The sequence below is a fragment of the Vicugna pacos genome, chromosome 6 (assembly GCF_048564905.1).
Source record: "Vicugna pacos chromosome 6, VicPac4, whole genome shotgun sequence".
In the NCBI taxonomy this organism is placed as follows: Eukaryota; Metazoa; Chordata; class Mammalia; order Artiodactyla; family Camelidae; genus Vicugna; species Vicugna pacos.
In genome coordinates, this window is record NC_132992.1 from 11,334,121 (window position 1) to 11,355,598 (window position 21,478).

General features: G+C 34.5%; 1 protein-coding gene across 7 annotated transcripts in view; it reads left to right on the forward strand.

Annotated features, from left to right (window-relative positions):
- Positions 1 to 21,478, forward strand: part of ZNF280D (zinc finger protein 280D) — a 241,826-nt gene that overhangs the window by 195,874 nt on the left and 24,474 nt on the right. For 5 of the 7 annotated variants that reach the window (XM_072962371.1, XM_072962372.1, XM_031672733.2 and 2 more), the window contains 3 exons: positions 6,609 to 6,671; positions 11,971 to 12,089; positions 12,236 to 12,272. In XM_072962371.1, coding sequence (XP_072818472.1) covers positions 6,609 to 6,671; positions 11,971 to 12,089; positions 12,236 to 12,272 — 219 coding nt within the window. Of the gene's footprint in view, positions 1 to 6,608; positions 6,672 to 11,970; positions 12,090 to 12,235; positions 12,273 to 12,874; positions 13,487 to 21,478 lie in introns of those variants that run through there. The other 2 variants (XM_072962374.1, XM_072962375.1) reach the window with 2 other exon arrangements.

A 21,478-nucleotide genomic window follows, 5' to 3' on the forward strand; every position in this document is an offset into this window, starting at 1 on the left:
CTGTTCATTTCTTTTGAATTCTCAATACCCCAGGACTTTCAGGACTTTGATTCCTTTTTCCAGTCCAGCAGCAGCCATATAACTTGATAGTCATCCTCACCTTCAGGACCATCTGTTTTGGGTGCTGCTTTGTTTTTGTTCTAGAATTCTTTATACCTTTAGTCATGCTCACCTGGCATAAAGGCCAAAGACTTGAACAGCTGCCTTTTCTGACCTTTGTGCTCAATTCTAGACTAGCAAACAGTACTTGATTCACTCAACTCTGACTCACAGTTTTTTTCTTTTTGGAGGTTTTTTTTTTTTTTTAATTGAAGTATAGTTGATTTACAGTGTTGTGTTAGTTTCATGTGTACAGCAAAGTGATTCAGTTATACATATATGTGTGGGTATATTTTATATATATATATATATATATATATATACACACACACACCCACACATACACTTTCCCATATTCATATTCTTTTCCATTACAGAATATTAGAAGATACTGAGTATAGTTCTCTGTGCTGTACAGTAGGTCCTTGTTTTTCATCTGTTTTATATATAGTAGTGTGTATCTGCTAATCCCAAACTCCTAATTTAGCCCTCCTCCCTCCTTTCCACTTTGGTAACCATAGGTTTATTTTCGGTCCTTGAGTCTGTTTCTGTTTTGTAAATAAGCTTATTTGTATCAATCTTTTAGATTCCATACATAAGTGATACCGTTTGATATTTGTCTTTCTCTGTCTGACTGACTTCACCTAGTGTGATCGTCTCTGGGTCTGTCCATGTTGCTACAAATGGCATTATTTCATTCTTTTTTATGACTCAGTAATATTCCATTGTGTATGTATATAGCACATCTTCTTTAGGACACTTAGGTTGCTTCCATGTCTTGGCTGTTGTAAACAGTGCTGCTATGAACATTGGGGTGCATATATATTTTCAAATCAGAGGTTTTGTCTTTTTGGATATATGCCCAGGAGTGGGATTGCTGGATCATATGGTAGGTCTGTTTTTAGTTTTTTTAGGAACCTTCATACTGTTCTCTATAGTGGCTGCAACAAATGACATTCCCACCAACAGCATAGGAAGGTTACCTTTTCTCCACACTCTTTTCGGCATTTATTATTTGTAGAATTTTTGATGGTGGCCATTCTCACTGGTGTAAGGTGATACCTCACTGTAGTTTTGATTTGCATTTGTCTAATAATTAGTGATGTTGAGCATCTTTTCATGTGCCTATTGGCCATCTGTATTTGACCCATGATCTTTAACTTTGAGTCCTAACTTTTTATTTTTAAATACTTTATTTTTACCTATAGTACCTAATTAAACCATTTTTTAGTACTATAAAGATTTTATTTTAGCTTCTCTTAGTTGTTAACCTGGCCTACTAATTACTCAGTTGGAGGTCATCCTTTTAATTAATCTTTTCAACCTCAGAGTTTTTCGTGTTACCTTCATCTAGACATTGATCTCAGAAATCAAACATGTTCCACTTCTGTAAAGTTAACCCTGCCACTTACCTCTTCTAGTTCTTCCACAACCTTATTCAGTTAACTTGCAACTTCATCTCTTCTACCAGTTTCTTCTGCTTACATTTTCAGGTTTTGTTTTTTTTTTAAAGATGAGGGAGATTTGTCCTTACCACCTACTTTCCTTACTTCTTTTCTTCTTCTTACCATGAATATTTTTAAAAAATGTTTGTTACTAGCTTATCTGTGATTCATTTTTTTACCTTTTAATTTGAGTGTCATCCTCACCTACCAACTAGCCCTGCCCCTTTTAAGATTTTCTGTCATGTTCTTATCACAACATTTATTCAACTTTTTTTCACTCTTAGTACTCCATGACTTCTTTCAAGTATTCGACATTGTTGTCACTCACTTTTGAAACTATCCTCTTCGGCTTGTGTTAAACTGTTAGCACTGTTGTTTTTTCTTCCTTTTTGGCTACTCCTATCTCATTTTAAAATTTGTTTCCTTCAACTCTTCTTCTCTCTTTACATTTTCTTTCTCTGTGACCACTGTCACTTTGCCTTTCAACTTTAAATCTTTCAGTTTCAATCCTTAGTTTTCCTGAGATCTAACTCTATCTTTCTAATTATTTAATAGATATTTTTACCTTTGACTCACTGGCATCTAAAAAGAACATAAACAAACCGAACATTATCTTTATAGAATTCACATAACTACCATCCAAATACTCTTTCAAGGCATCATTTGTGTGAATGTGGAACACTAGCTGAAAAAATACGTTGTCCCAAGTTTTTTAAGCTTGTGAAGTTCTCTTTATGTGCCAGTGTGCTTCATGGCTTCCTGAGACAGCACCTTCCGCATTCTGCCACTCTGCCTCCCAGCTGCAGTGGACTACACCTGTAATCCATTTCCTCTAACAGGCCCCCAGCATCCTTTCTCCTTGAGTATACTTCAGTGTGGAAAATCCCTTATTCTATGACAGATACATGGCTGCCCAAATACAGCTTTACTTATGCCCTTAATTTATAGGGGATCAAATTTTAAAATATTTTCTTTTCCTAAACCAAAAGTCATTTCACCCTTCCCTCTCCCATTTATCATAGGTTTCTCACCTGTCCAATAGAACCTCTAAATCCCATTCTATTCCAGAACATTTCCAGTTAGCCCAACTCCCTTCTACCCTTTTCCCAGTTCCCAGTGAGCCCCAACCGTGCGCTTCATTGTCATCACACACGTTGTTAGTCTTTGTTAGATTCATATGGAACTGAAAGTTTCCATTGCCAATCCTGGAGTTTGGTAAATCCCTTTTCCCTTTTTCTCTGCTTCATTCCTTGAATTAAGTATCTCCCACTGAAAGGCCTATCACTGTCTCTGCCCAGTGTGGATCCTTGTGATAGGTTTGAGTTTTGTATGAACAGAAACCTCATTTTCTCCAGAGGATGAGTGCTTTTAATCCCTATCATATTCCACCTCTGTACTCGCAACTGATCTTTTTCCCTCCAGTCTCATATTTGCCCCAATCCATTTTAGAAAAACTCTCATCCCCATAAATTGATTGCTCTTCCCCAGAATAAGCTTTCTCCCATACTCATTTTTGACAGTGGCTTTTCATGATTCTTTCTTGGTCCCTGGAATGCACCATTCTTCCTTTCAGTTTACCTTACTCACAGGGATCATTTCTTACTTTGAGTTGTGTGCCATTCATCTAGTCTGTTGTTTATTATATTTGTTTATATCTGTATTATCTCCTTGAGAAAGAGGGGTTCTTTATACTCACCATGTCACCTAGCACATTACAAACAGCAAGTGGTAGTCAATTATTATAATTATAGAATGCTCCAAATAAAATCCCAAAAGGGGATATTAAAAAAACCATGATGCCGTAGGAACATTTGTGGAATAAGACTCTTTACAGAGAAGGGCATCATTAAAGATATAAATTTTAAGTGAATTTTTTAAAGGTGGCATTATTTGGGTTTGGTTTAAATTATTGCACCTTATTTGCTTACAGCTTTTAGGTAGCAATAGAAATCACCTGGAAAAAAATGCAAACAAATCTCTGTGTAATATTGCTATTATTCTTCAGCATTATGTATAAAAAAGCTTTTCTCTACATGTAATAGAATTAAGTTAACAGATATAAGTACTAAATATCTCTTTTTCTAGCGGAGTTTACTATTTGCTAAGAAGTACGGTAAACTGGTGGTGAAGAATCAGACAAATCTGGATTTGAATCCAGGCTTCCTCATTTATTTATTACCTGTGTGACTTTGGGCAACTTCTTAACTGACTCCTCGTTTCCTTTTCTTGAAGAGAAAGTTATTGTGGTTATTAGAGAAAATGTACTTAAAGTGCTTGATAAAATGATTTGCACCTAGGAGGTATTCAAGTAATTACAGCTTTTTAAAAAAAATTATCCTAAGAAGGTTATTTAAGAAACTTTTAATCTGAAATTCCAAAAAGAACTCTAGTGAGATCTCATTTTGTTTAAAAAAGCTTTTTTTTTTTAATATCTTAGATTTGGTGCTGTGACTGCTGATCCCAAATCATGTTTTCTTTTCTTTTTTTTAAGTAATTATAGCTCTTGTTTCTAAGTTGTCATTATTAAATGTTGTAGATAAAGTCCTTGGCTTTAATTTTCACAAGTTAGTTGGAGAGATATATTTACCTAACTTAATGTGATAAACAAATGACTGTTAGAGCACAGAGAAGGTAAGGATGATTCTTTAAACAACAAATAAGGGAAAGTGACATATAAATGACATTTCACTTAGGCTTTGAAGGATGATTTAAAATTTCTCCAAGAGAAAAGAAAGCTGGTGTAACAGTTTGTTCCTATACAATGGATAAGACAAATTACTGAATTAATTTTTATAAGATATGCTAAAAATAGTTCATTATGTGTTTTATACAGATTTATTGGCACTAAATAAGAGTCATTAGAAGAACAGTTAGATTATTATGGTAGCATCATAAATGGTCTCTTCTCTACACCCCACCCCTGGCCCCTTTTTCATTTCTTCCTTCCTTCTGTTACTGATAACTGGTCAGGTCATTTTTTGGCCTAAAATCCTTCAGCTCTTCCTAACATTAATATGATGAAGTTCAAATTTTGTGGAGAATATAAGCCCTTTTAATATCTAATTTCTAACTACTTTTCCTGTGCCTTCAACTCTTATTTTCTTGAAAATCCTTCCATATCTTGCTCTTTGCTTTGTCTGGAGTGAGGCAGCATAGGGACCCTCTTCACTGAAATGTGCTACTGACTGTTACCTAGCCTTTCCACTTACCTGCAGCTTTCCTTCATGCAACCACAAACCTTTGTACGTGTCACTGTTGATGTTTATCTTATGGTAATTATTTATGAATATGTATTCACTTGTTTAACAGATACTTGTTAGGCCTTCATCCTGTGCCAGCTGCCTGTTGACTACCTTCACTGCCGAACACTGGATGGTGAACTCTGAGGCAGACAACTTTCCTTTATTATTGTATATCATCAACCTCTAGTCAGTATAAATCTTTTTTATAGGTAGCAATTCTAAATCAGAAATGATTTCAGACAACTAAAGTTTTAAAATTACCAACATTTTAATAAGGTACAAGTTATAGACAGAAAGAGAAACCATCAAAAAGACCCTAAACTATAATCTTTTCTCTCCTCTTACCAAATAAAGAAAGAAATCAAAATAGTCTGTTGGAGGAGAAGGAAGAAAGCTTTTGAAAATAACTTTTAAATCTCATTAAAAAATCTTATTTGGTTCACATTCTTTGGGAATCAGATAAAATCTTGGACATACTCCTCTGAGGAAATACAGTTATGTGCACAAATTGTTGCATATAATTTCACTGTTTCCCAACCTCCTAACATTCTGTTCTTAAAAAATCCCTTTATTTTTGTGATGTTACTTTGAGTTTTTAAACTCTTAATAATAGTAGTTATCCCCTGATTGAAGAAATGAGTATTAGAAAGCTTTTTAGTATATTGTCTGGGGATTATAGCTGGTCAGAGTATTTGTTTTCCCATACATGCATGCTCCCCTGATTATGGTTACCTTGTATCTGAGACTCACAATTGACCTGGTGTTTTAGCTACTCTAAGTCTGCTCCTCAGATTTTAGCTTGCATAAGAATTACTGGAAAAGCTTGTTAAAACAGTCCTGGGCCCCACTGCCAGAGATAAATTCAGTAGGTTTGTGGGGGGCATAAGACTTTGCATTTCTAAATAAGCTCTCAGGTGATGCTGAAGTTATTAGTCTATGACTCCGCTTTTATCTGTGCTAAGTAGTCCTGTGCTAAACTAATCCTGGTTTTCTAGTACAGGAAAGCTTTCCTTATCAGATTTAAAAGGGTGTATAAAAGCTATTCTCATTGGCTACAAAGTGGTTAGGGATTTTCTGTTCTCTGTTTAGGAGAAGCGTTGTTTTAGCTCTTGAGTTCTGCTTTAATTTTTTTTTTAAACCTCTACTAGTAATTGTAAAGAATTCTCTAAATGTTTATTTAATTTTACAAGTGGTAAACAGTGGCATTTAGCTCAAGTACTGTTTACTTCCAAGATCATTTGGAGTCTGCTTCCCCTCCCTTGGCGTGAATATGTTAAGATTGGAAAATGATTTAAAGAATGATTATTATTGATGACCATTCATATTATAGCAGAAATGTTATTAGCAAAAATTTTAAATTGTTTTCAACTCTTTTTTGTATTCATAATCTTTATTTGCTACTGTAATTATTTTTATATTTACACATTTTCTCCCAGTCCTTGTCCAAATGAAGATACGTTTTACACAGTTGCATAATTCACATAAATTTTGTTAATCTTTTTATGTTTTCAACTCTTAACAGATGAAGAAATAATTTGGTGTGCTTTTTTTAACTCTTGCGTATTTCCTTTCTTCATCCGAAGATGAGGTACTGATCATGCGAGAATATGCTTAGGGAAATACATGTCACTAGAAAATAAATAGATAAAATGGAATGTAAGTTTAAATGTTGAGTTAAACAGGGATGACAAACATTATTTTATTATTTATAGCATGATATTTTACTCAAAACTGGAAATTTAAGTATAGACTTGATATATAGCTATAAATTAGTATGATTTACGTGTAATAAAATTAATAAAATCTCTTTTGTGTCTCCCAGCTTTCATAGCAACCGTCCAAGTAAAAGGTTTTGTATCTTTAAGAAGTATTCAGAAGATCTCAGGTAACTAGTTGATCTTTTTTCTTATGTCTATTGAAAAATTATGACTTAATAAAAATATTATATATTAAAATTTTGAGATACAGTTCAAATACCATGCAATTCACACATTTAAATTGTTCAGTTAATAGTTTTTGGTATATTCACAGAGTTGTGCAGTCATCACAGTTAATTTTAGTACATTTTTATCAGTTCAAAAAGAAACTCTGTCCCTGTTAGTGGTTATTAGCCCCATTTCCTTCCAACTCCTCCCATCCATGTGCAACCACTAATCTACTTTCTATCTATATAGATTTGCCTATTCTGGACATTTCATATAAATGAAATGATACAATATGTGATCCTTTGTGATTCATTTCTTACCTTTAGCATAATATTCTGAAGATTCATCCATGTCGTAGCATATATCAGTACTTCTTTTTCTTACTGCTAAATTCCATTGTATGGATATATGATAGTTTGTTTATCCATTTAGGTTATTTTAACTTTGAAGCCATTATGAGTATTGCTGCTTGAACATTTGTGTACACACTTTTCATTTTTTAAAGTGTACATTTAGGATTAGAATTGCTGGGTTATGTGATAACTCTGTGTTGAGCCTTTGAGGAACTGCCAGACTGTTCTACAAAGTACCTCCACTATTTTACATTCCCATCATTAGTATGTGATGGTTCCAGTTTCTCCATGTATTTGTCAGCACTTGTTAGTATCTTTTTTATTATAGCCATCTTAGTGGGTGTGAAGTGGTATCTCACTGTGGTTTGTTAAAAAATTTTTTCTAACCTGATGTTGAGGTACTCAGTTTGGAAATCTAAATGATTATTACTGGATATTGCAGAGTTCTAGTCAAGTCATTATATCCTTAGACTAGAGGTTTAATTAGTCTGCATTCTCTTGATAGATTTTTTTTTTCAGGGGTGACCAGTGGTGTCAAGATGAAATGTTCGTGCATTTGCATTGTAAAATGAGGACAAAAAAATAAGACTCTCCAATAATATTTGAATGATAAAAACATACCTAAAATACCTGGCAAAGTGACTAACATTTTTTCAGTTTTAAAGTCAATTTCTTAAATCTCATATTCTTGAAATTAGTATGATATAGTCTATAATTCTTTTCCTTTTTCAAATAAAGAGAAGTGTACAACTTGCTTACTGTGCAGAAAGAACTGTTGATGAATATTTCTAAGGACATTGGTAGTTAACTTTGGTTTTACCACACATTAACTCAGAATTCAGTGAACACCATTTTTTCCATATTTTTCTGAATTCTTTGGACCCCATTTGCTTCTTTTGTTCATGTTACCATTGCTACTTGAAATACCAGTGTCTTTGCTGTACCAAGCTAATATATGCAGATAAGGTTAGCCACTTGTTTTGATATTGGTGGTTAGCGGAAAAGATGAAAGAGGTGATTATGTCTCAGGACCTTTGTACTCATTATTCTCTGTGACTAGTTTGTTCTTCCCTAGGTTTCTCTGTGGTTATCTCCTTTATCTCTTTCAGGTCTTCTATTCTGATGACTGAGTCTTTCCTTGACCACTTGATTTAAAGTGGTATTCTCTCTCTTATGCTCTAGCCCAGCACTCTTTATCTCCTTTCTATGCTGCATTTTTCTCTAGATCATCTTTTATCACTGGATACATTGTATACTTTATTTTCTGGATTCTCTCACTAAAATTTGTGTGGTTTGGATTTTTGTTTATGCCAGACATTGATAGGTGCCTGGCACATGGTAGGCACTCAGTAAATATTTGTTGAATAAATTAATGTATATATTGAAAACGACTTATGTAGACAGTAGGTCCTGTCTATGCTGTTGGACCATTAGCTTACATAGAGAGAATATTTTGACTCAGTTTAAAAAATACATTGGTACTAATTTAAAAACATTTACTGAATCGAAGGAGATAAAGTAAGTTATATTAGATGTTGTCTTTACTGAAAATTTTTTATAAAAATGAAAAGGGTTTTACTGCTTTCAAAAGATGAGATTTTAGATAGCTTTTTACCTCACTGTTGTCAAGCTCAGTGGCATGTTTGGTTTTTAAGTGAATTACATGATTTTAAAGATCTGGGATGGTTTTTCTGTCAACTTGAATAGGTCTCAAGTTGAAAATTTTTTTATTTCTGTGACTGGAACACAGCATACTTAAAATTTTATAGAACAGTAACTTTTGTAATTATTCTTTTATTGGAATGGAATATACATTCTTTAGCTATTATGCAGTTATTAGGTATGTAATGTAGCAGGTCCTATAAAGATTTAACAATAATAATGAACAAGTCTTGGAACCAGCCTCCAGAGAATGTACAGGTTATTGAATGGGAGATAAAGGGTGAATGTCCATAACTACACTAAAGTAAGGGGGATTTTAATAAATGCAGTCAGGGTTATTTTTTTCAAATGGGGAGAGATGACTCTGCTTAGAATTATCTGCATAGGTGTTACTTTACTTGGCTTTAGAGGATGAGTATCGTTCATATCGATAGAAGAGGTACAGGGGCATTGAGTTGGAATGGCCTGAATAAAGGTACAGAAGTGAAAAAGTAAAACTCATACAGAGGAAATGGTGGTAATAAATGTATATATTTATGGAGCATCTAAGTTCATATAATAGTAATAAAATTGAAATCTGGGTTAGTAGTTTTGAGCTTAGAGCCAGATTGGGAAAGCATTGAAACTAACGCTAAGGAGTTTAGACTTACTGGAGGTCACTGGAGAACCTTTGATGTTTTTATATAAAATTGAGTGAAATTGGAGCAAAGCTGAATTTCTTCTCAATTTCAACAATAGGGTGAGTTAATGATACATGAATCCTATAGCTTAGAACTTCTGTGGCAGTTATGAATGATCTAGTAAGGACCTGAGTTAAAATGATAAGGTAGTATTACATCATCTTTAAGAAATTAGGCTCTAGAATGAAAGTACTCAGTTTCAAACCCAGCCCTGACCTTTACCACCTCTATGCCCGTGGTAGATGACTAAGCTAACTCAATCCTGTATGAAAAGGTGATAACTTATAGCACCTACCTTTTATGGGTTTGTTAAGATTTAGCTGAGATGATATGCCTAAAACTGTTAGACTAGCACAGAATTAGTACTCAATGAATTGTTAATATGAAATGCTTGACATATTGACTGTTTAAGGAAGAAGAGATGGAGGTAACTATCGGTTGAGCTTATTTGTCAGAGGAATTGGCATAAGAACGGCCAATCAGGATGAGTTAATTTTGGAAGGAAGTACATGCATGATTTTAGCTTTATGAAGTTCATTTTTTTAAGGGCCAGTGTGACATCTAAGGGTAAATATGCAGCATAATGTTAGACTAGAGCTTCAGGGGAGAAGTCAGTCTAAGGTATGTTATTTGTATTTATATATTGGTAAAACACTTAAAATTTTAAAATATATGATAAACTTCAAAAATGTATTTATGCTTCATTAATAAACTGACAATAAAAATGATCACATTACATAATTCTTTTTCACCTAAGCAAAAATAATTTATTAGCAGGATTCCAAAGAATCTCATGGATCCCTAGAAGGACGGACTACAGGCAGAATATATAAGGGAAACAGAAAGCCATTAGTTACTAATGTGGCTTCTTTCTAGTCTGAGCTGCTGAAGCAGGATGATCTTGTCTTTATTATTTTCTCTGGATGTGGGTTCCATTCTCCTTTGTGCAAACAAGCTTTCTCTATCAATGACCCAAACATAGCATTCCCAGCCTCCCACATTTTCCCACATCAAGAAATTTGATTATAAATCCCAGTTACAAGAAAAGGCTTGAGTTAGACATTCTGCCCCTGGTCCAATTAACTATGTCCAGTGAAATAGGTATTTAACTGTTACTTACCATTGAGACTACTTTTAGTGTCTGTGAGGGCAGTTTGTTAGTAAAAAAAGACATATAATTAATTATTACATGTAAGTATTTAAATCTTAACTTTCCTTAAGCTTAAAAATAATCCATTTAGAAATCTAGTACCTTTTAATAATTACTTTAAAGAGGGCTTATTAAATCACTTTAATTAATGTTTGATAAAGTTCATTTAAGCTGAACAGACTAAATTTTTCAAAACTGTCTCATTTACCATTCACTTAACTTTAAAAGATTTAGCATAATTTATATGTTTAGTGTATTTGATTTTCTTTTAAACAGTTCTTCAGATGCTTGACCCACAGCTCCCAAGTGCTTAACTCTAATAAATATGATAAATTAAACAAGTGGCTTTCTAAGTTCCCTGAAACATTTGCATATTTCTGAGGCTTAATAATATTTTTAAATACCTTTCAACTAAAAATTAAAAGTTTAAACACATTTTAAACTAGAATCTTAAAAACAATTTTACATACTGTAATATGGCAGTTATGTTTAAATACTTCAAATAACGAATGCTACTCAGATTGATCCAATAAGGATAAAAAACTATTCCTGAGTTCAACAGAAAGTATTGACTGTGGGAATTGTTTCCTGACTATTTTGAAAATTTATTATCATTGTACATTTCATTTAAGAACTACGGTCCTCAGTGAAGTTTTGTTAAAGGATCAAGTAGTTTAGGCCCCAGCAAGTGGGCCAGTTCACAGTACTGGGATGCTGAGGAACTCAAGTTTTGGACTTCAGTAGTGAATTAACTACTTTAGTTAATTCAGTGTTAAATGAGAATAATGTCAACCTTGGATGCTGGTGGTGGGAATTTAAGTAATATATGAGAAAATCTTTAACACATAGTACACAATGATAGCAGCTATAATATGATCTGTTTTTAAAGCCTTCGTATTTCTAATTTTTTCTTCACCTAGATAAACACTAGATAAAAGCTCCATTAGAGCACAGATGTATTTTTTACCATCATTATATTCAAAATACAGTACAATAGTAGTACAGTATGTATAAAGACAGCCTTAACAAACATAGATTGACTAATATATATATAGTACATTTATATATATTGTACTCTCACTATGCAGATGGGCGTAGGCACTTGTCATAGTGACACACGTTAGTGGAGCCAAGGCTGCACTGTGGTCTATTGACTCTTAGCTTTTAGCAACTGGTGTGAGAGAAAAAAGTTTGTAAAAGCAAAAATACTTTTTGTAAATAAGTGGTAGCATAATTTGAATATGACCGTGCCATTTTCTAGAGAACCATTTCGGTTATATCAAGTTAATGTAACAAAAATGGGAGTGACAGTTATGACACAGAAAGCAAGCCATGGAAAAATAATCATTGCACTGGTGTATGGATTTTCATAAAAGATAAAAACCTTTTATACTATTTGCTTTGTTTTTTATAGGGGCATTACTCTAGTGTGCCTTAATTGTGATTTCCTAACTGATGTTTCTGGCTTAGATAACATGGCTACACACTTAAGTCAACACGAAACTCATGCCTGCCAAGTTGTGTTAGAGAAAGGTACGTATATATAATTGTGTTGCTTTGGATTTTTGACATTTATTCCAGTATTTTTGGTCAGCTACACTATGCTTTACTAAATCGTTATTCTCACTCATTATATTTCATATACTGTTTTAAATATAAAACTTTTCTTCTGATTTCAGTTTCTGTTTGTATCCCAACTTCTGAACATCTTTCTGAGTAAGTTTAATTTTTATTCAGTGCATTTTACTTTGATAGATTTTAGCACTATTGCATATTACATTTTTAAATGTATCATTAATAGAAATGAAAAATATTAAAGTATTTTGTTTTTTTTTTTAAAGCTGCTTGTTGAAATAGGTTCCTGCTCTATGGAGCTCGTGACCTGGTGCAAGACAAGTTGGAATTTCCTAAGTTCAAAGTTCTGAGATGTTTTCTTACACAAAGGCAGTTAAGCAGCCAAGTTCATGACACTAGCAATCATTATTCAACTCTTTTCAGCTTCAAATGGGACTAGATTCTTATTCCACCTTATCTTTGTGTCAGGTTGACATATCTTAACATACGTTTTTTTTCTCCAGTTGGCTCTCTCCAAAAATAGCTTTTGTTGCTCTGGTCATTTCTTACTTTGCTTAAAATAATTTGTGTTTTTCTCTGTATACTTGCCTTCAGATAAATACATTCTAAATGATGTGGCTGTTTGTCTTTTTGTCTGTTTTGTCTGCTTTCTTAATTTCTTATAAGTCTTAAGTTTTTAGGCCAGATGATTGTCTTTTTCCTCATTCGTTGTCTGTCATTGTGCTATTTTTCTTATTTTTCAGATGGAGAAGCAGCCCAGAGATTTCAAAAAATGTCCAGGGTACACCTGGACAGTGTCCCCCTTCGATGGACACAACTGATGCCTGTTCTCTCTTTCCAAGGAATGTGACTAATTTGACCTTGGGACCTGCTCTAGGTTGTGGTCTCAAGAAATCAGATCTTGGGGAGACTCCCTTCCTTCATGGCTGGCCTTCCGTAAGGCTGATGCTGATATAGCCAGAGATGGTCTCAGGGCCCACCAAATTGAGCACAACTTACCACTGGAGCTTTAGCTCTTGCTTTTAAGTTTGTGGGTCACATCTGGCCAAGAAAATCAAATCTATGCTTCAGCCTCGAAGCTGAAGTTTAGTCATTTTGGCTGCTACCCTTTAATCTTCCTCTAGCATGAATGCATCCAAGGAATACAAAAGCTCTGGTTGTTAGGAGACCATGGTTATTTTCATGTCCTTGGAACAGCAGGTCTTTACAGTTATGTTCCAGAATTTCATTTATTCTTACTGTTATTCAAAATACATTACCCAATAGTAACTTTATAATTTTTCAGCAATATCAATTCTCAGATTTATTATTTTTTAAAAATTTAGGCTAATTTTGATAGCTTGGTTTTATGTTACCCAAATTTACTGATGTCTATTTTATGTTGTCTATTTTTATATTCTTTTCTTTAAAGCTGTTGTTTAGTGTTTGCTTTGTTTTATTAAGAGCTCCAAGATTAAAAAAAAAAAAAAAGAACTCCAAGATATTCCCTAGAATTCTCTACAGATTTCCTATAGCTGCTTATTTATACCTTTTTAATTTGGCTTTTTTCAGGCCATTAGACATTATTATGTCCTCTGTCTTATTTTAGGATTATTATTAATATTATCTTAATAATTATGAGTTCTAGGGTATAAAGAATTGACAAAACCTCTTCTTGCAGACCTTACAACAAGTATTAAAGTTGCATATTTATATACCTAATATATAATATCTACTTAGCCATTAATAGTTCCTTTGGGTAATAGTAACATTAAAAAATATGGGACCAATAATGCAGTTGGTTCTATCAGATATAAAATATATTTCCATATATATATATTTTTTTAAAGTTGATACTTGTTTATTTTAGTTATATTAAACAGTTCTGATGCTATTATTTTCTTTTAATAAAAAATTCTGTTGTTTAGTGCTTCAGGAATTATTTACTAATAAAGAATTTCATATGAAAGCTGTAGATGTAATCGTATAAATAGGAGTATTGCTTTGTCTCGTGGAGGCCCTGTGGTTTGGCCTGCAGACTGAAAGCTCTTCCTACTTAGTGCATCTCACATTTCTTTCTTTCAGCACAATTGAAAGGTCAGTATTTATACTACACCAATTTACTGAATTTTGATGACATGCAGAATACCTTCTGTGATATTAGTTGCCATAAGAGCTAGGCAGGCTCTGATAGTATGACTTGATCTTTTTTTTTTTTTTAAACTCTAAAATTAGAACTTCCTAAGTTTTACTTTGAAACAGATTTAAAGTCAATTTAGATGACTATTTATTATGTAGTGTGCTCCTTGCAGTCAAAAAAGTTGTACCCATTAGTTTTAAATTTCCAAACTAATTTCTGCTATAAATGAATGATTTTTTTCAAAAGCTCTGCAAGTAGCTAGTTTCTTAGTAGATAGTCTGGTGTTATGCTCATCTTTATTTCCTTATCTGTCTCTAGAAAATTTCATCATTCACCCTTTTTCTACCCAGTTTTTTAAAATATACAGAAATTATGCCCAGAAATAATGTCTTTATTACATTTTTAATATAAATTCCTTTTTCATTTACAGGTATTTATTCTACCTTGATTATAATTCAAAAATATAAGAAACTACATTCTTGGTACTGCTTGGTGTCGACTGTAGTATTATCAAGTTCATTTTCTTAAAGCTTAAACTCTTGAAGTTCTAGCACCTAAACTTCCTTTTTAAAAAGCTGGTTTAAATAAAACACTTAAGGCAGTTAGTGCAAAACTTCCTTATTATAGGCAGTTGGTTCAATTTTAATTTGGTGCTAACAGGTTTTAGCTTGAGTCTTATCATTTGTTGCCATCAAATTTTCTAATAGTTTATTCACCTGATTAGAAATTGCCATGTCTTGCATGTATGCTTTTGGTTACCAGTAAATAAAAAGTGATACTGGTTCAGTTTGATTCCATCACCCTTCTAAGAAAAAATGACTCCTAAACTACAGAAACTTGGATTCTTGTCCTATTTTTGTCATGTTTTGGCACAGCACCTCATCTCTTGGGGCCTCATTTATTTATTCAGTGACTACTTCTTGAATATCTCCTTTGTGCCTGGCGGTGTTCTAAGCGCTAGAAAAGTGGACTGAAATCTCTGCCCTCACAGAACTGACATTTTAGTGGTAAAAGACAGACAATATAAAGTAAATAAAATACATAGTATGTTAGATAGTGGTCAATACTATGGAGAAAAGTAAAGCAGGGAGGTGGGATAAGGAGAATTGGGTGGGAGTTTGGAGGCTGCCGTTTAAAATTTGGTAATCAGGGGAAGACTCACTGAGAGATGACGTTAGAGGGAAGACCTGAGGAAGAACTGCAAGGAGACTGGTTTGGCCACAAATGAGTGATGAGGAGGAGGAGCGGTTGGAGATGGGACCTGCAGGGTGATGTGGGCCGTGTGTATAGGACCTTACAGACCATTCATTGTAGGGAATGTGGCTTTTACCTTGAGATAAGAAGCCGTTAGAGGATTTTGAATAGAGGAGTGTTTTATACCTCAATAAAACCCACAATCAATAAAAACCTTGAAATACAGGAGAGGTTCTGTATTTACCCTAGCTGCTATTTTAGGAATAAACTATAGAAGACCTTTATGAGTTTAGGGGGGGGTATTCTAGGGTATAAATATCATTTAACTTTTGAAATGTCATGGGAATGAATACAAGTAAAACTGGAGAAAATTGAATAAAATTGGTGTATTTTCTCACTGTGAACATCCTGCTTATACTTTTGTGTTATGATTTTGTACTAAGACATTATTGAGGAAACTGGACAAAGAGTGCATGGAATCTGTCTGTATTATTTCTTACAATTGCATGTGGATAGACAAATATCCCCCAAATTAAAATTCAGTGAAAAAAGTCATGGGGCTCTATGAAGATCACCAAAAGGCACAGTAGAGAGAGAGAGTCAGGGCAAGGTCCACAGGCTGAGCTCTGGGGAATCTGACCATAAAAGGTTAGGGAGATGAGAAGAAATTGGTAAAGGAAACGGAGAAGGAGTGGCCAGTGATATGGGAGGAAGACCAGGGGAGCGGTGGTGTCCTTGGCACCTTAGTTACCCTGTTTGTAAAATGTGAGTGCTGACTTATTCTGGAGTTCTGGGATTCTGTTATTCCTTATTGGTTATACTTACATGCCATAATTCGTAACATGTTCTTATGACAAGATGAATTTAGGGTGCCACAATCCTTATCCCCAGTAGCAGAAACAGGGGCTCTTTGACCTTGAGAAAAATGTTCACATTATTCCTCAGCACATTTAACTATTTCATATACTCTCATGAAAGTAGTTCTCTTACCCTTCTGTTAAAGAAGGTAACTAGGTTAGCTTTCCGCAAACTCAGTACTGTAGAACTAATGTCCGTAATTTATAAGTTGGGGGAGAATGTTTCCATGGCTGGATAAATTTAGGCAATGCAAGTTTAAGTTAAATTGGTTCTTTAATGTGGGATTTTTCATGCTGTATGTGGTTTGTGAATGTCTAAGAGAATATTTGACCTTAGATTTTTTTTTCTTTGAATAATTAAGAACTTCTTAATCTCCACAGAATAGTGTGTAGAATACTGATCTGGAGTAATCCTTCTTCAGATTTTATGAACTGGGAAATGAAAAGTAATTGGGTAAGATTTTGCCTAAGATGGATTCCTAGACATTTCATTTATATTTATTAATCATTTGTAAGGTGGAATTTACAACTAGATGCTAGAAGTGTCCATTTTATTATTTTTAGAAATTACAAGATACCCTTATTATTATGTTTGTAAAAATCTAATAAATGCATAACAGGGAAAGACAAGTTACTAGCTTATCCTGCCTCGGATTATAGCAGCAAGGGATTTTTTGTTTTTGTTATTGGAGGGTATGGTTACTTTACATGATTTCACCCTAAGAAGCTTAAAAATCTCTCATTTATTTCTAGCTTCTCTCTGTAACTCCTTATGCTTAGCTTATCAGTCTACCCACTTACCTACTTTTCTTGAGACTATTACTATTTTCAGCCTTTTGTTATCTGTTAAGGTGTTTTCTATAAGTCTTACTTTCCACTTAAACAGCTTCAGGAGGAGGTCCTCTTTGATCCTAAGATTAGGAGGTTGAGCCAGATTATTTTAAACCCTCTCAGACCCTTAAAGGTACAATGTGGTAAGTGGTTAAAGAGCACAGGGTCTGCAGTTGATGGCCTAGTTTGGAGTTCCTACCGTGCTGTTTACTAAAATGTGTGTGGCATGGGTAGGGTACCAGACTTCTGTGCCTCATTCCTCACTTGTATAACACAGAGAAACAACAGTACCTGCTCATGAGGTGCAGAGATAATTAAATGAGTCAGTGTACGTATATAGTACTTAAAAAGTGATTGGCACGTAGGAAGCAAGTATAAAGTTATCACTGTTACTATTATTTTACTATTCTTCATAATTTTACTTCTGCCTGCATTTTATGCAGATAGAATTATCCTAATCTTCAGCCTACTTTTCATTCTAACCTTCTTATACCATTTTCACAGATCATTTCTCTTAACTTTCTTTTTCTAACCCAGTAAATCTTTCTTAAGAGCTATCATTTGAAGCAAGTATTAGTCATAACATGAGATCTTTTTGGTGTCTAAAACTCAATAAACTTGTATTTTTAGGGAATATCCATGAATGCCCATAGTTTCACTTTAATCATAGCTGCCTTTTATAAGCAGTGTTTTCCCCTAAATTTTACTGCCTTACACTGACCACGCGGGTTCACCTCACACTTCAGCCCACCTCTCCGACTGTGAGATCCTTCTACAGCCTTGCTCCAGTCACTTTGGTCTTTGACCACCTGGAAGAGCTCATCTTCCTCTGCAGACTTGGAGAGGCTACTGCGCATCTCCTTTTCTCTATCATTGATTGAAATGTGGGAACCTACTGTTTTTAATCCTCCACACTGAAAGATATCTTTTTCTTTATCTCCATGAACTATGGTGTAGAGAAAGGAATAAGGCAGTCCTAGATTTAAATCCTGGTTGTATATCTAACCAGCTTTGTAACCTTGTGAAAAAACTTTACCTTATCGTCCTCATCAGTGAAAGGTGTGTAATAATTCTTTGCAGAGAGGATATAAGAAATAGAGATAATGTGTGGATGTTAAGTTATTGATTTAAGCAATTCAAATTATTTTAATAGTTAATTAAAATTACTTGGCACTGACCTGACAAAGTAACCATTCAGTAAATGCATGTTGGTGGTACCATTGCTCCTGCTGCTGCTGCTTTGCTGCTCCAGCTCCTACTGCTGTTCCTGCTGTTAAGACTGTTATCACTGCTGCTACTGGTGACAGGACACCTTGGGAACTCTACCTGTGGAATCCTCTCATCATTGAGAGTTTAGTGGCAGTCCTTCTGTTCTGTGGTTATTTGTAATTTTGGCTCATAGTTCACAGATCTTGGAGTACATTCCTCCAAGCTGCTGGATGAATGGCATTTTATTGCAGTGTTAAATTGCACCTCATAAAATTCTCAAAGGCCAGAACTGAATGTAATTGTGACTTTTCCTGTCTACACACTGTGAAACAACACCCTTATTGAAAACTAGTACATAATCCTCTTTGCTTAGGAGGAAAAATTTTCTTGAGCTTACAGAATCTCTTTTCTAAAGAAAACGTTTCGTTAATTATTACCAGTCTTTCATTTCCAGTGATCTTGGCTACTTACCTAATAGTACTAAGTTTATGAAAATGTGTAGTTGTGCTACTTAGCAATAGCAAAATAGCTTTTTCTTTTGTAGACATCTGAGAAAAGAGTTAACAGGAAAAAAAGCAAACTGATCTCATCTATGAGATACACGGAATTCATTTTCAGCTTGTTTCCTTCTCTAAAATTTTGAAATGTAACTGGAATTGGAGATGATGGATCATGTCCTTAGATTCTGTTATCCTACCGTGGACATTACTGTCTCAAACCAAATCTTTGGTAACTGTAAAATAGTTTCTGCTTTTCGAAGTGGATACAATATATTTGCCCTACAGTCAGTAGGTAGGAGCTGTACATCAAAATACAGTGGTAAGCAGGGAATAATGGGAGACCCATTGAATGGGAAAGATAAATGAAACTTCAGTATAGTTCTTCATTTAGGACAAACTCTATCAACTTCAACCAGTGACTGTGAGGTTACTATCATTTTTTCAGTCTCCTAGTTCTGAGGATAGTCACTTATAAATTATAAATTAAGTATTCATGACTTAATTCAGTATTGCCAACGACCAAAAAAAAAAAACCCCACAAAATAACAAAATTAGAGCCCCAGTCTGGTATTAGAATCTTCTGCGTCCATTGATGGTCTTACGTTTTGCATCATATTTTTACATACAAATGTGTTTTGTTTCTCTTGATTCTTTGTCTCTGTCTTTACCTAGTTATTTCCTCTATTTATCCAGAGTGATTTTTTTTACACTACCTTCCCTGACTTCAGATGAGCAAACCATACTTGGTCTTCAGAAGTGGGAAGATCATTTCATACTAGAGTAAATAGACCAGCAACAGAATGAATGTTAATGTATTTTTTTGTTTATTTGTTTGAGGGTGGGGGAAGTATAGCAAACAAATTTCAAAACATTGAAGATATTTAGGTAACAGGCTTTAAGAGCCTGTATGGCACATTCAAGTAAATTCTAGACAGTCAGATTGATTCCTGACCCTACCCATGGCAGTTAATAGTAACTAACATTTATTAAGCACATACACGATGTGTTTTATTTTTATCCACTCATTTAAGTCTCGCAAAGTAATGAGATATGCACTGTTGTTGTCCCAGTTTTATGGATGAGACAACTGAGATACAGATAAGTCATTTGCCCAAAGTCATGTATCTGTGAAGAGCCTCAATTTAAATTATGGTAGTCTGTTTTCAGAGACTAAACTAGTAAGTACTCTGTTGCTTTCCTGCTTGTGGTTCTAAGTGTACTTTCCTGCCTTGTTTATGGTTGGCTGAGTAGCTGGATGGGCCTGAGCTTCAACATGAAGGCCCTCTGTTTCCCTAGGAGAGTAGGCAGCGACCGACACAGCTGTAGCATTGGGACCAGAATCTAGCCTCCCAATCTTAGAGCAGTATTTCTATGATATATGGGCAATAGAACATTTCAGCAAAAAATGGCTTAAATTGGTTTATTGGTAAGATTAATTTGGCAATGATACTTGGCATGTTTTAGAGTGGAAAGCATCTAGAGGCAGAGAGATCAGTTAAGGTTTTGTGTGTTTTTCACTTTTCCTGGCATGATTATAAGGGAGCCTGATTGGTAAGAGGGGAAATTGGCCGTGAAACAGTGCAGTGGAAATTTGAAGTAGGACACATTCTGTTGCCTAATGGATTTATTACTTCAGCACTTTTAGGCCTCATATTTTTCTCATCTACAAGATGGGGGCAATAGGATAATATAATCTCTTAGGACTCAAGTCTAATTCTAATATACTATGATATTTCTGATCTGTTGATTGAAAAATAAGTAGTAAAAATGTAGGGGTCATGTTCTGGATGATGGTTTGAGGGTTACTGATTTCAAGGTGATTGTTGGAACTTTGCCAAAGGATGACCTATACAAGACTGAATAGATCTGAGTGGTAAATATTTTTATGTGAATGTTCTGCAAGCATTACAAGTTCCGTATTTCAAGACTGAATTCATGTTTCCCCCAAAATATGCTTTTTCTCTCCCTGATTTCCCTATCTTGGTTAATGGCATTACCATTCTTTTGCCACTCAAGGAAGACTGAGAGAGTTGTATTTGCTCTCCACATTTACCTTTATCCACTTGGTACATAGATTCCACTGGTTTTACCTCGTTTCTCACCCCACCCCCAACCTTCCTCCTCTTTACTGACACTCCTACTGCTTTACTTGGGACAGTCGTAAACTGTGTCATACCTGGATTCCCTGAGTGGAGCTTACCCTCTTCTGGTACTGCCCTTTTTCTGATGCAGAAATCTGATCAGACTTTCTTATTAGCCTTAGAATAAAGTTCTTAGCACAAAAACTTTATCATGGCATTCGAGAACTTTCCTGAAGAAGCCATTGCTATGTTGCATGTTCAACTACTCCCCCTTGTTCTCTACATTCTAGTCATATGAGACTACTCAGTATCTTATTGCTGTCTTATTTTATATTTCTTTGCTTTTGCTCTGCCTTGAATCTCCTTTCCCTGCTTTGCTAACTCCTGCTCTTGCTGCAAAACCACATTCACTGTAGAACCTTCACTGCTTCCTGGCGTCTTTCCCCTCCAAAGTGGCTCAGTCCTTTGTATAGCCACAATATAGGTGTCACTTTTCTGATACTTTTTCACAATTCTGTAAACATTTGCATCAATACATTTCCTTTACAGTGAACTC